The sequence below is a fragment of the Marmota marmota genome, unplaced genomic scaffold (genome assembly GCF_001458135.2).
Source record: "Marmota marmota marmota unplaced genomic scaffold, marMar, whole genome shotgun sequence".
In the NCBI taxonomy this organism is placed as follows: Eukaryota; Metazoa; Chordata; class Mammalia; order Rodentia; family Sciuridae; genus Marmota; species Marmota marmota.
The window spans coordinates 2,450,350-2,466,539 of NW_026000079.1; the positions used below are offsets into that span (position 1 = coordinate 2,450,350).

The window sequence follows — 16,190 nt, forward strand, 5'->3', positions numbered from 1 at the left end:
TTTTTTTTTTTTTTTTTTTTTTTTTTTTTTTTTTTTTTTTTTTTTTGAACTGGGAATTGAACCCAGAGGCATTTTACCATTGAGTCACTGCCCCAGAACCTTTTTGGTTTTATTTTATTTTGAGGCAGATTCTTATTAAGATCCTTAAGGCCTCACTGAATTATTGAGGCTAGCCTCCAATTTTTAGTCCAACTGCCTCACCCTCCCTTGGTTTAGCGTTCATTTTTAAAAATTACATTTACTTTAACTGTTATTAAGAGTTGATGAGTACATGTTCATTTGGTTTAAAACTCAATAAAGAACGTGAGTCAAAAAATGAAGCTTGGGCTGGGGTTGTAGCTCAGTGGTAGAGCACTTGCCTTGCACATGTGAGGCAATGGATTCAATCCTCAGCACCACATAAAAATAAATAAAGGTATTGTGTCTTTCTGCAACTAAAAAGTTTATTTTTAAAAAAAAAAGAAAAGATGGAAGTTTGCTGGATGCGGTGGCGCAAGCCTGTAATCCCAGCAACAGGAGGATCAAAAGTTCAAAGTAAGCCTAAACTACTTAGTGAGGCCCTAAGTAACATAGCAAGATCCTGTCTCAAAAATAAAAACATAGTAATGGCTGGGGATGTGGGTCAATGGTTAAGCACCCCTGGGTTCAATTCCTGGTACAAAAAAAAAAATAAAACTAAAAAGTAAAATAAAAGATGAATTTTGCCAGGTGCAATGTCACATGCCATGATCCCAGCAACTCAGGAGGCTAAGGCAGGATGATCACATGTTCAAAGCTAGCCTCAGCAACTTAGTAAAAATCTGTCTCAAAATAAGAAATAAAAAGGGCTGGGCTGGGGTTGTGGCTCAGTGGTAGTGTGCTCGCCTAGCATGCATGAGGCACTGGGTTCAATTCTCGGCACCACATAAAAATAAAGACAATAAAAGTCCATCAACAACTAAAAAAATAATTTAAGAAAAAAAGGGCTAGGGGTATTGCTCAGTGGTTAAGTGTCCTTGTGTTCAATTCTTGGTACCAGGAAAAAAATGGGAGACACCTCCTTCCCAAAGATAAAGTTTCACATATACCCTTTCAGACTTTTTCCTATGCACATATAGCTGTTCTTTTTTTTCAACCACTTCCTATGAAAGTTTACATTGTTCAGAAAAATGAAGAATTTTTTACAGTGACTACATTATATCCTATCACCTAAATTCTATCACCAATATTTTATGTTATTTGGTTTGTTCTATGTGTATGTATATATCATCTCTGTACATGTTAGTTTATCTTACTTTTAGATGTACCCTAAATTGCATGCTGACTCTGAAAATAGCCTGCATTCTCCCTGAAATGTGTGTTCCTTGCTTTAGCCCAAAATTCTCTCTGTCTTGAGACTGCCCCATTCTCCTTTGAATTTATATCTACTTTAGATAAACCTGTCTGTGCCCATGAAAATACATAAATAAAGTAAATTACAGACAATATATTCCCTAGGGCTGAGGCTTAGTGGTAGAACACCTGCGTAGCATGTGTGAGGCCTTGGTTTCATTCCCAGCATAGAGTTGAAGAGTGGGGCGGGTTGATATACATATACTCCTGCACACATACAACCTATGTGTTTAACATTCCAGAACCAAATCTCAGTATTGCTTTATAGGTTCATGTTTTGAGGTGAATTTGCCATAAACAAAATACACAAATCTCAATGTGCATTTTCTGCTTTTATAAATGCACCCACCTGTTTAAACCACACCCTTCCCTTTTGTATGTATATATGTACGTATGTGTGTATTACATCCGTTTTTAATTTTTCAGTTTGAGACAGAGTCAGTCTCACTAAGTTGCTTGGGACCTTGCCAAATTGCTGGGGCTGACCTCAAATTTGCAATCCTCATTCCTCAGCCAGGTGGGATTACAGGTGTGCACCATCACGCCTGGCTCCAAACCCTTCTCAATAATATACTACCATCACCCCATAAATTTCCTTCATTCCCCTTCCCCATCAGTCTGACCATATCTAGCTATTTAATGTTTTTAGTATTTACAGAAATGAACTTGTGCTATAATGTTCAAAAACTTGGAGACATGTTATATTTTCACATGAATACATAATATACCCCCTTTCATTTTAGTTAACTACATAATGTTACATTATATATATGTGCCAAAATTTTATTTTGGGCTGGGGATATACCTCCTTGGTAGAGTGCTTGCCTTGCATACACAAAGCCCTGTGTTCAATTCCCAGCACCACAAAAGAAACAATTTTATTTCATCCAGATGTAGTAGCACACACCTATCTATAATACCAGCAGCTTCGGAGGCTGAGGCAGGAGGATCATGAGTTTAAAATCGGCCTCTGCAACTTATCAAGACCCTAAGCAACTCATTGAGAACCCTGTCATTAAATAAAATATGAAAAAGGACTGGGATGTGACTCAGAAGTAAAGTGCCCCTGGGCTACATCCTCAGTATTTAAAAAAAGGAGAGATAAGTTAATTTTACATTTTTTGCAGATGTTTCTAATGCCTGGCTTAATAGGAGACAGCTAAGTTTTTGAGTGTAAATTTATGAAGAAATCTGATCTTACACACATATTGGAAAACAAGAGGACTATTTCAACACCAAGTACAGATAATTGGATTTTTTTTATACCATACCAAAAGTATAAATGTGATAATTTCTTTAAGGTCAGTTTCAATGTAGAATCTGAAATCACTGAGCTTTTTGTAGTCGGTTACATTAAAATCCATTGGTCTCTAGTAGTTTGGATGGAAGTTTTACCATTCCATGAATTTATCACATTTCATGTTTTTCAGTGAGAAAAAAAATAACTTAATTCACAGGGAACTGTGACACACGCATGCCCTGTCATCTCACCTACTCAGGGAGCTGAGACAGGAGGCTCACAATTTCCAGGCCAGTGTGGGCTAAATTAAAAGACTGTGTCTCAAACTTCAGGACAGGTGTAGCTCAGTGGTACAGCACCCCTGGATTCAATCCCTACTGGCACACAAAGAAAAAGGGGAGGGGGAATCATTGAACTATATATTTCTTTCATTATATATATATATATATATATTCTTGTTTCATCACATTTTATCTTTGGCAACAAATGTTGTCAGTTTTCCTTTTTTGGTTGTTTGGGATTTGGGGGGGGGGTTGTTTGTTGGTTTTGTTTTTGTTTTTATTTGGTTTGGGATGGTTTTTTGAGATACATCTTGCTGAATTGCAGGAGCTGAACTTGAACTTGTGATCCTTCTACCTCAGCCTTCCAAGTATCTGGGATTATAGGCATTTGCCTCCACCACCCAGCTGTCAGTTTTGCTTCTATTTATTCATTTATTTTAGTTATAGATGGACACAATACCCTTTTGGTGGGGTGTGGGTACCGAAATTTGAACTCAGGGGCACTCAGCCTATGAGCTACATTCAAGCCCTCTTTTGTATCTTATTTAGAGATGGGGTCTCGCTTGCGTAGTGCTTTGCTTTTGCTGAGGCTGGCTTTGAACTCATGATCCTCCTCCTCAGCATCCTGAGGAATTACAGGTGTGGGCCACTGTACCCCGCTTATTATTCATTTATTTTTTTAAATTTTTTTTTATTTTTTTAGTTGTAGTTGGACACAATATTTTTATTAATTTATTTTTATGTGTTGTTGGGGTTCAAACCCAGGGTCTCACCCGTGTTATGCGAGCACTCTGCCACTGAGCCACAATCCCAGACCCTATTTATTTATTTTTATGTTGTGCTGAGGATCAAACTCAGAGCCTCTCACATGCTAGGTGAGCACCCTACTGCTGAGCCACAGCCCCAGCCCCTCATTTATTTATTTTTATGCGGTGTTGAGGATCAAACCCAGTGCCTCACATGTTCTAGGCAAGTGCTCCACCACTGAGCCACATCCCCAGCCCCAGTTAATTGTGCTTCTTGAAGTAATAAGGTCACTTTGCTTGATTTCAGTGCACATATTTTAGTGACCATAGTTGTTCTTACAAATAAAAATAGTGTCACTTGAAAACAGCAACCAGTTTTCTAGATATAATGGTGCAAACCTGTAATCTCCCGAGATTCAGGTCAGCCTCAGCAACATAGTGAGACCATGTCTCAAAATAAGGACTATAGTTATAGCTCGGTGGGAAAGCACCCCTGGATTCAATCTTCAGTACCAAAAAATAAATAAATAGGAAAAAGCAATTTGTTTCAAATATTTTTATAAATGCTTCTTCCCTGAAACAGCCATCCTACTTCAGTATGCAATAGGGATATCTTATGCATACTTCCATTGTGCTATGCAGAATGTTGAAAATATTGTGGGTCAAGATTTAGTGTAGTTTTTTCTTTGTCAAGAACATTCTTATATAACTTCACATGTGTATAATATGTCAAAATATAATCTACTTTCATGTAGAACTAATAAGAACAAATAAAAATTTATAAAATTAATAAATATAAGAACATTCTTAAATGAAGCTGACCTTTTTTTCCCCTCCCATGTATGTGTGGAGAATAATACAGTGACTCCTATTATTTTGTGCCATTGCGTTGATTTACTACAATGCCAGAAGTTTTAACCAATTATTGCTTTTATGCCATCAGTGCAAATTTCAGCACAATGAGAAAGGTATATAATAATAGTATCATTAAAATAGTTTTGACCTCTCGAATCCTCTTGAGTCAGCAGAGCACACTAAGTCTTTCAACAAGAGAGTTAAGTATTCTAGGGGTTAGAGAAGACCAAAGGTCATACACAGTAAAGAAGTTAGAGCTGGAAAAAACTTTTTAAGGTAGAAAGAGAGCTTTGAAATTTGGCCTATAAGTGGTAGTACACGCTTATAATACCAGCTGCTTGAGAGGCTGAGGCAGGAGGATCACAGGTTTTAGAGTCCAGCCTTGGCAATTTATGTAACTCAGTAGTAGAACACCCCCACATTGAAATTCAGGTACCCCCAAAAAATAACAGTATTTCAGTAGGTTGGAAGAAATGTTAACAGGTCATAAGATTACATGAACTCTTGAGTTATTTAAATAGATTTCCCCTTCTTGTAGTTAAGTTTGCACTAAATGTAATAATGGAAAGGAGAGCAGATGCCAGATCTGTATGGTTAATAGTTTTAATTGTCAAATAATTCTTAGTATTAACTTCATAGTGACCTGTGTATTTTAGTAGTAATTTTACTGTCATTTATTTTATAGAAACTACTATAAAATTATAATATATCTTTAGTATATGTCACATGGAGTATAGTTGAAAAAAGCTGAAATTAAAAATTGATGGTAGAGGCAGGGTGTGGTGGTGTACACCTGTGATCCCAGCAGCTAGGAGGCGGAGGCAGGATGATTATGAGTTCAAAGCCAGCCTCAGCAACTTACCAAGGCCCTACACAACTTAGCAAAACCCCGTCTTTAAATAAAAAATAAAAAGGGCTGGGGATGTGGCTCAGTAGTTAAGTGCCCCTGGTTTCAGTCCCTGGTACTCAAAAAAAATAAATAAACAAAATAAAAAAATTGATGGTGGAAAAGTCCATAAATTTTTTTTTTAATTCTTATTTCTATCATCAATGCATATTGATATTGTGGTTGCTTGATCCTTTGTATGAGTACATATCAGAATAGGTGTTGAAATTGATAGTTTTTTTGTTTGTTTGTTTCAGGAAAGTATCTAAGACAAAAGAGAATTGACTTCCAGCTTCCTTATGACATCCTATGGCAGTGGAAACACAATCAGGTACAAAGAGCCTGTTTTAACAGATTTCATTCTTAAGTGGTTAGGGGTGGAAGGCATGGAATGCAAGTCTCTTCCTCTGCCCCTTGTTATGTTTTCCTCTTAGGAAATATCAAGAAGTGTCCCTGTGAATGTTAGAGACTAAGAAAAGTAAATTTGCATTCATATTTAATGTGACCTATTTGCCTATATTCATACTGCAAAATAGCAGTAAGTTCCTGCCTCACTAGGCAACCTTCTGTTATTCTTGGCTTTTATTCTGGTAGCAAAGATTTTGTTCTGTAAGAATTCTGTTTGATGCAGGTCTCAGGAGAATACAGATGTATTGCCAGCAGCACTAGGAAATTTCAGGCTTTATTTGGGTTGGCTCCTTCCTATTGATTTGGAATTTATTTTTCACATACAAAAGAGATTCTTCTACCAAAGGAAGCAAGGAAATGTTTAACACTCTTATACTGCCAGAAGTCCTTTAAGTATACTGGTAACTAAAAATAGAAAGGTCCAGTTTTTCTCTACTGCATATCTAATTGAAAAGTTTTCCTTGGTGATTTTTGTATTAAGATATAACTTCCAGGCTCCATATTGAGAAAAAACACTGGAAATAGAAGTACACTTAAAATTAAGTGAACATGCTTTTGAATTTTGCCAAAATACTATCAAAGGTTAACTTCAGAAAACCAAAAGCAGTTGACATTCCCCTCTGCCTTTTCTTCTTGATGTTTGTCTCAACTTTTAACAATGAAAATAGTTCTTTGAACATATGGACAGAAAGATTATGGTGAGATTATTAGAATAGATGAATAAACAGTCCAGTTTACTCCAGGTTGCTATTTGTTTTGTTCTGTCTTCTATAGCAAAGTGCATGCAGGCTTTCTGACTGTCTTCTAGTCATCTTTTCTCCCTGCTCCCGTCTTTCTTGATTTAAACGTGAGGGCTCCATTTTAACTGCCTGCTTTTTCCCATTTAATTTTTAAATTAATTGCCTTCACTAAAATTTTCCTACAATTTCCACTCAAAATAATGGGTAAAAAAACAAAGTACCCATCTTTTTATTTTAATATACCTACCCAAACCATCCAAACAATCCCTATGCACTTTTTTTGGTTTTGTTTATTTGTTTCTGTTTTTGGTGCTGGGGATTAAATTCAGGAAATTACACATGCTGTGCATGCACTTTATCTCTATGCTATACTCCTAACCCCTTTCCTTTGTTTTGATGGAGGCAAATAGAATTTTCTATTTTTTATGTCTTTCTTAATTTGTTCTAATTAAGTATACATGACAGCAGAATGCATTTCAATTCATTGTATACAAATGGAGCACAACTTCTCATTTCTCTCTGACTGTCCACGATACAGTCACACTGTTCGTGTAATCGTACTTGTACATAGGGTAATAATATCTGTCTCATTCAACCATTCTTCCCATGCCCAGTAAATAGAATATTAATTTTTCCAAAGGAATAACTTTGGTCTTTAGTGGGATTTTCATGTAATCCTATCCAAAAACATACTGAAGAAACATAATTGAAAATACATTTCTGTAAACTATTTCATGCTTCTGTTTAATCTGGTTCTTACCTTTTATTTTGGGGTAAAAAGTGATCACAGGGAGTTTCCCTCAATTGTATCCAACCCAAAAAGTCTTATAAATATTTTTACATAAGCAGAGTACAGGGATAGTTTCCTATATTTTTAAGGATTGTTTGGCATTTGAAGTAAAATGCTATATCAAGATTTTTCTTTTTTTTTTCTAGCTATACAAAAAGCCAGATGTTCCACTGTATAAAAAAATCCGTTCAAGTGAGTAACTTGAGCTATTTTTCTGCTTCCATACCATCAGTGTTCTTAGCCTGGCACTTGAAAAATTATCTAGTATGTTCACAAACTATTCTTTGCTGTCTTCTCAAGATGTCTACGTTGATGTCAAACCCCTTTCTGGTTATGAGGCTACCACCTGTAACTGTAAGAAGCCAGATGATGACACCAGGAAGGGCTGTGTGGATGACTGCCTCAATAGGTACTGTAACTGATTCCTCTAAACCATAAAGGCTTCAAGGCAGAGAAATGACACTTTCTTTGGAGGTTAAAGTTAAATAGGCTCTTGGATTTCCTCTCAAGAAGTTGTACACAGATTATAAAACTTAATTGATCGGTTGATTATAGTAACAAAAAAAGAATGAGATTTACAGTCTTGTGCCTGGATTTAAATCTTCTTTAATATTTTGAGACATGGGGAATGTTATTTAAACCCTCTGATAAAAAAATGCCTTCATGTGGTGGATTTTATAAGACTACAGTAAGATAACATTCATAGGTTTATGTGTGACAGTGTTTATAAAGTATTAATAAACGAGGTCTTACCCACTTTCCTAGCTATCAATATATGGTAACAATAAGTTAACATTTATAGGATCATATGAGACAATGTTTATAAAGTATTAATAAACACAGTCTTGGGCGCCTTCCTAGTTATCTATATGTGGTAACAATAATGAGGGAGTAGAGTAGGACAGTGGCACTGAGAGTAAAGAAGAAAGCCATGATATATTTTGGAGGAAAAATGTGCTGATGTACCATTATAAAGGGTATGTACGTAATAACTGAGTCATACTGCTAAAGAGATGATAATACTATCCTCAGAGATGGAAAGTGTGGGCTTGACTGATTTGGAGATAAGAATTATTTTATTTGGGACCATTTAGTTTAACATGACATTGAAATTTCAGAATAAAAATAGAGACAAATGAGCTGAGATAGAATTTATTCATTTTGAAATATGCCAGTTTATAATACAAAAAAGAACAGGTGAATTTCGCATCGGTACTTCCTATTCTGGTTAGTTGTCCTAACCAAAATAACTGCTTTCCAGTCTCTAGTCACTTGTCCAGTGAAATAAAGGAATGTGCTTCAGTACCTTCTGCTTTGGTGTAACAGTTGGGAAATTCTTCCTTACTTACATCACTATAGAATAGAAAAGTGTTTAGTGCACTGATTATTTTTCACTCAGAAATTTTAAATGTATACTTTTACATATCACTGTGGTCCTTGAGCTCATCACTTTTAAAAACTCTGTTATTATCCATACACTGAAATGCCATAGCTTTCATATGCTATGCTATTGTTGGTCATTTAAGTTATTTCTAATGTTTTACTATTTAAAATGTAACTACTATGAAATTCTTTTGTATAGATTCCCTTTTTTGTAAATCCTTAGAGTATATTCTCCAAAAATTTATGGTATAAAAAATGACTATATGTGTAAGGATTTTATGTATATATATTTTATATACTGTCAGAAGCTTTAATTAAATATCAAGTTAATTTATGATATCACTGACAATATCATAAATATATGCCAAATATATTTGTTTTCTCATAGTCCTACTTGCTTTATGTATTTATGTCTTAATTTATTTTTGGAGATTTAGTATTTTGAGGGATTAATATTTAGGAATATTATATCCTTAGAGTTATTTAAATATATGTTTCTTTAGATGCTAATATTACTGTATTTTTTCATATATTATTTTATTGTCTGTGAAATTACCATAATATTGATGCAGACTTATTGGTTAGTGCCTTTTTTCCTGACAGTAGTCCTATGAGGTAGGTAATAGTTTCACATTTTCCAGATGAAGTATCTTAGAATTTGGACAGTAAATTACTCCATATTACACAACACTTGAAAGATGGAGACAGAATTTAAATTCATATCAGTTTGACCAAGACTCTTACTGGGCGCAGTGGCACATGCCATTAATCCCAACTGCTCTGAAGGCTGAGGCACTTGGATCACAAGTTTGAAGCCAGCCCCAGCAACTTAGCAAGACCCTCAGCAACTTATTGAGACCCAGTCTCCAAATAAAAATGGGCTGGGAATGTAGCTCAGTAGTAGAATACCTCTCAATCCAATCTCAGACCTACAAAAATGAAAAATATAATTCATTGGGCTAGGTCTGTAGCTCAGTGGCAAAGCGCTTGCCTAGCATGCGTGAGACACTGGGTTCGATCCTCAGCACCGCATAAAAATTGACAAATAAAATAAAGGCATTCTGTCCATCTACAACTACAAAAAAAATAAATATGTGTGTGTGTGTGTCTGTGTGTGTGTCTCATGTTTTTTCCTCTATACTATACTGCTAATTGCACTGAGGGTTGGTTTGTTTTGTTTTTATTTTGTTTCTACCAGTGCTGGGGATTAATCCCAGGGCCTCTCACATACTAGGCAAGTGTTCTACAAATGAACTGACCTGTATCCCAGTCTGTTTTTTTTTTGGTTGATTGTTTGGATGGTTTGTATGTACTGGGGGTAGAACCCAGGGGTGCCTTACCACTGAGCTACATCCCCAGACCTTTTTATTTTTTTATTTTGAGATAGTTTTGCTGAATTGCTGAGGCTGGCCAAGATTACAGGCATGTACCATTGTACCCAACCCCATCCCCTTTTTTTTTTTTTGTTTAATTCACTTAAAAATTAAATATTTGGATATTTACCTTACAAATTACATTGGTTATTTTATGTCTTTTTTTTTTTTTTTGTAGTTGTAGATGGACAACATACCTTTATTTTATTTATTTTTATGTGGTGCTGAGGATTGAACCCAGTGCCTCACACATGCTAGGCAAGTGCTCTGCCACTGAGTTATACAGCCCCAGCCTTTATGTCATTTTTCTAAGGACAGATATTTATCCTTCACATTGTTGCTTTTCTTCAAAAAGAAAAAAAAAACAACAAAAAAACTTCCCTAAGTGAAAAGAGAAAGCAAACCCTTAAATATAATGCTAACAACTGATTTTCATAGAAATGTGATCACTACATTAGCATATATAGAATGAATAACAAAATAATGTGATAAATGCATAAATATGTGTCGAAAAGTAAAATATATTACTTTTAGCATATTCCTTCTTCATAGATATTAAAGTAACCCTCATAAAGATGCAGCTAAATTACACCAGCTAATATGTAGGATGACTTTCCTGTTTTCATATTCAAGGTTCTATAAATATTGGAGAGGGGTTATTAAAGGATCTGTAGGATCTGCCTTTGTATTTCTCAACTGACTCATTTGCAGGTGGTCCAAGAAACACTTTATTCAGGGCTAATTTTTTAAATAATTAGCTAGGCACTGTGGCCCATGCCTTTAATACCAGCTACTTGGGAGGCTAGGGCCGGAGGATCAAAAGTTTAAAGCTAGCCTTGGCATCTTTGCAAGACCCTGTTCTCAAAACAAAAAAATAAGGACTGGGGATGTAGCTCATTGCTAGAATGTCCCTGGGTCCCACGCTTGGTACTGCAAAAAAATAAAAATAAAATAACTTTTTAATAATTATTTGAAATAAGTACTTAAAAAACTTTTTTAAGTTTTAAAAGTTAGACTTTTTAACATCATGCCTTGGAATTTGTTGTTCCTTTCCACATAAACACCAGATTTAAAACCATGAACCAAGTTTCTATGACTAATGTACATTTGTAAATTAGCTGCGAGTCTACAAACTGCCCCTCTATAATTCCAGCAACTGAGGTGGCTGAGGCAGGAGGATCACAAGTTCAAGGCTAGCCTCAGCATGACCCTGTCTTAAAATAAAAATTAGCCAGGCGGGGCTGGGGTTGTGGCTCAGTGGTAGAGCGCTTGCCTAGCACATGTAAGGCACTGGGTTCAATTCTCAGCACTGCATAAAAATTAAAAAAAATAAATAAAGTTCCATCAAAACTTAAAAAATATTAAAAACAAAAAAATTACTCAGGCAGGGTGGCACATGTTTGTAATCCCAGCAACTCGGGAGACTGAGGCAGGAAGATGACAAGTTCAGAGCCAGCCTCAGTAACTTACTGAAGCCCTAAACAACTTATCAAGACCCTGTCTCAAAAAAGGATTTGGAATGTGACTTAGCAGTTAAGTACCCTGAGTTCAATCCTCAGTGCCAAAGAATGAATAAAAGCTGAATGCTTCTGGGAATATAAAAGTATATTGCTACCAGGCACAATGCCATACACCTATAATCCTAGCAATTTGGGAGGTTGAAACAGGAGGTTTGCAAGTTTGAGGCCAGCCTCAACAACTTAGCAAGGCCCTAAGCAACTTAGGGAGACCCTGTCTCAAAATAAAAATAAAAGGGCTGGGCTATGGATATAGCTCGGTTAGTAGAGTGCCTTCCTCACATGCACAAGGCCCTGGGTTCAATCCTCAGCACCAAAAATAAATAAATAAATAAATAAATAGGCTGGGAATGTGGGCTGGTGGTTAAGCTTGCCTGGGTTCAATCCCCAGTACCAAAAAAAAAAAAATATACACACACACACATATATATATCCATCCTAGAAAAAAATGCCTCTAGCAGTGGTTACCCTCAGAGTTCACAGATTTTTTTTTTTTTAATATTTATTTTTTAGGTGTAGATGGACACAACACAATGCCTTTATTTTTATGTGGTGCCGAGGATCGAACCCGGGTCCCGCCCATGCTAGGTGAGCGCTCTACCACTGAGCCACAATCCCAGCCCTCACAGATCACTTTTTCTTTTTTTTTTTTTTTTTTGCAGTGCTGGGGATTAAAATAAGGGTGCTTCATCATGGAGTTGCACCCCCAGAACTTTATTTTCTTTAAAGCCATTTTTATATATTTTGTTAATTGTAGATGGACACTATACCTTTATTTTGTTTATTTAGTTTTTTAATACGGTGCTGGGGATCAAACCCTGTGCCTCATGTGTGCTAGGCAAGCGTTACACCACTGAGCCACAACCCCAACCCATCCCAGACCTTATTTTTCATTGCAAGACAGAATCTTACTAAATTCTAAATTGCTAAGGCTAGCCCTAAACTTGCCATCCTCATCGTGTCTCAGCCTTTAGTGTTGCTGGGATTATAGGCGTGCACCACAATGCCTAGCCCCAGACCTTTTTAAATTTCATTTTGACACAGGATCTTGTTAAATTGTCCAGGTTAGCCTCAAATTTGCAATCTTCTGCCTAGGTCCCCAAATAGCTGAGATTACAGGTGTGCACCTGACTCAAAGGACCTTTTGCTCCCTTTTAGTTCCTCTCTAAACTTCAGTGTGAAGTGAGTACAGCTTGCTTCCATTTACCCATCTTTGAGAACCTTAAGATCCTTCATTTTTTGTACCACAGATCAAATTCCTTGTCCCAAAAAATAAGAAAGATCATATTCACTCCCTCTCCCATACCTCCCCTTCCTCCAAGGCTTATTCAAATCCTGATTAAGAGTGGGAATATTCATTTATTTCAAATGAAAACCCACTTCTAGTCACAGAGAATAATCGGAATCTTTGTAGCTAGTTAAATTGATCACACTAATACATTTCCCAGTGCTATTGAGTTATCTTCGTAGAATTAAGTAGAATTTTTGGCCTAGACTATATGTTGAGGGGAAATATATTTTCTAGTTTCTCAAAGGCATCACTACCTATGATAATGGCAATTTATATCACTAAATCAGAAACTTCACATTTTAGTTCACAGCATCTACTTTCAGATTTTGGAAAACTTATGGTTTGATTTTCCAGACACAGTGAATAGAAACAACCTGTTTTACTTTTAAATTTTAAGAATTTTTCCAGACAAATTGAGTATATTTCAGTACCTACAACTGTAGACAACACGATTTTTCAGTAATGAGGATTGAACTCAATGCTCTACCACTGATCTAAATCCCCAGCTCTTTTTAAATTTTATTTTGAGATAGGATACCACTAAGTTGACCAGACTGGTCTCCACTTGAATCCTTCTGCCTCACCTTCCTAAGTTGTTGGAATTAAAGGTTTGTGCCACTACACCTGCTCCTTCCTTATTTTATTTTGGTTGTTTGTTTGTTTGTGTGTGTGTGTGTGTGTGTGTGTGTGTGTGTGTGTATAAAATATATATGTATATGTATTAGATGTAGATGGACACAACACAATGCCTTTATTTTTATGTGGTGCTGAGGATCGAGTCTGGGTCCCGCCAAACTAGGCGAGCGCTCTACCGCTGAACCACAATCCCAGCCCCTTATTTTGTTTTTTAAATTTATTTCTGTATTTTTTTATACACACACACACACACAGGAATTGAACTCAGGGACAGTCATCTTTTTCTTTCTTTTTTTTTATGTGGTGCTGAGGATCGAACCCAGGGCCTCACACCTGTGAGGCAAGTGCTGTGCTGCTGAGCTACAGCCCCAACCTCTGCCCTCAACCCTTTTTATTTTTTATTTTGAGACAGAGTCTTGCTAAATTGCTCAGGGCCTTGCTAAATTTCTACGGCTGGCTTTGAACTCCAGATCTTCCTGCCTTGGGCTTCCTGGCCACTGGGATTACAGGCATGAGCTGCTACTTTGGCTCATTTTAATCATGCTTATCAGCCTTAGGAGGATTTCAAAGCATGTACCAAAATTTAATGCTCCCACAAAAGATCAAGGAATTTTTAAAAAGAAAGCAGTGAGAAAACATTAGTAACAACTTTCATCTACTATGTTCAGAAAGTTTTACTTAGTAATTCACTAGCAGTTATGAGTTCATATATACTAGAAATGTTATTTCCAATGTAGAAATATTTCCAGTAATAAGATATGAAATCTCATGAAAAATAAGAATAGTTTATGATTGATGTATGTACATTCCATGTATGTATTATATGTCAAAATACATTCTGCTGTCATGTATGACTAAAAAAAGAAAAATAAATAAAAAAGAAAAAAAACAGAAAAACAAAATAAGAATAGTACTTAATATCACTGAACTTATACCTAAAAATTTTTCAATAAATTCTACATCATTTATCATAATTTTTTTCCAAAGTCAAAATGATCATGGGATGCAACGAAGTGTTCAGTATAAACATTGAATGAATAACTATGGGTGGCAGTTAATTTTTTTATTATTATGATTATTTTTTGAACCAGGGATTGAACCTAGGAGTGCTTAACCAGTGAACCATGTCCCCAGCCCTTTTTATGTTTCATTTTGAGGCAGGGTCTCACTAAATTGCTTAGGGCCTCAGCCTCCCAGTTCACTGGGACTATAGGCAGGCACGGCAGTAAATTCATTCTTTTATATATATATGAATATTTTATATATATATATATTATATTATATATATATATAAAAGAATATTTTAGGTGTAGATGGATACAACCCAATGCCTTTATTTTTATGTGGTACTGAGGATCGAACCCAAGTCCCACCTATGGGAGGCAAGCGCTCTACTGCTGAGCCACAATCCCAGCCCCAGTAAATGCATTCTTGATGTTGATAAATACTAATGGCGCTTATCCCAGATATTGAGTGGACAATTTGCATAATAATTTAGAAGAAGCATTGGGTATTTAAAGACTGATTTAGAAATTTTTGTGCTGTTAATTTTTAATTAAATATAATGATCATAGTGAAATAAATTTTATTAAAAATTTATTTCAATAGCCAGTCTCATTGGCACATATATAATAATCCCAGTATCTGGGAAGGCTGAGGCAGGACAATCGTGAGTTCAAAACCAGCTTCAGAAATTCAGCAAGAAGCTAAGCAACTCAGTGAAGACCCTATCTCTAAATCAGATACAAAAAAGGACTGGGGATGTGGCTCAGTGGTTAAGAGCCCCTGATTTTGATCCCTTATACAAAAAAAAAAAAAAAGTTTATTTTATAATCATTTAAAAATGTGTTCTAGGGCTGGGGTTGTGGCTCAGTAGTAGAGCACTTGCCTAGTATGTGTGAGGTACTGGGTTCGATCCTCAGCACCACATAAAAATAAATACATAGAAAAAAAATAAAGATGTCTCCAGCCTACAACTAAAAAAAAAAAAAAAAAATTTAATGTATTCTACAAACCAGGCATGGTGGCACATGCTATAATACCAACAACTTGGGAGCCTGAGGCAAAAGAATACCAAGTTCCAGGTCATCTTGGACAATTTAGCAAGACCCTTTCTCAAAAAATAAGAAGTGGGGCTGGGGATGTGTCTCAATCAGTAGTGCACTCGCCTGGCATGCACGGGGCGCTGGGTTTGATCCTCAACACCACCTAAAACTAAAAAAATATTAAAAAAAAAAAAAAACGAAGAAGAAGAAGAAGGGGCTGCGCAGTGGCACATGCCTAAAGAAGGGCCTGGAGATGTACTTCATTGGTAGATCATTCCTGTGTTCTGTGTTTAATACTACAAAAAAATAATATTTGTTATACTATGAAAAAAGGATAAAATAACCCAATGTATCACGTAAATTGATATACAGTTACGTCTTTTCTTTCTAGGATGATCTTTGCTGAGTGTTCCCCCAACACTTGCCCCTGTGGTGAGCAGTGCTGTAACCAGAGGATACAAAGGCATGAGTGGGTGCAATGTCTGGAACGATTTCGAGCTGAGGAAAAGGGTTGGGGAATCAGAACCAAAGAACCCCTTAAAGCTGGACAGTTCATCATTGAATATCTAGGGGAGGTTGTGAGCGAACAGGAGTTCAGGTAAGATAGTAAGTTTGTTCCAATAAAATG

General features: G+C 36.1%; 1 protein-coding gene across 5 annotated transcripts in view; it reads left to right on the plus strand.

Moving 5' to 3' along the window:
- Ash1l (ASH1 like histone lysine methyltransferase) overlaps positions 1–16,190 on the plus strand; it is a 173,359-nt gene that overhangs the window by 129,359 nt on the left and 27,810 nt on the right. For all 5 annotated transcript variants that reach the window (XM_015502764.2, XM_048814726.1, XM_048814727.1 and 2 more), the window contains 4 exons: positions 5,637–5,710; positions 7,464–7,509; positions 7,618–7,726; positions 15,954–16,160. In XM_015502764.2, the coding sequence (XP_015358250.1) occupies positions 5,637–5,710; positions 7,464–7,509; positions 7,618–7,726; positions 15,954–16,160 (436 nt within the window). The remainder of the gene's footprint in view (positions 1–5,636; positions 5,711–7,463; positions 7,510–7,617; positions 7,727–15,953; positions 16,161–16,190) is intronic.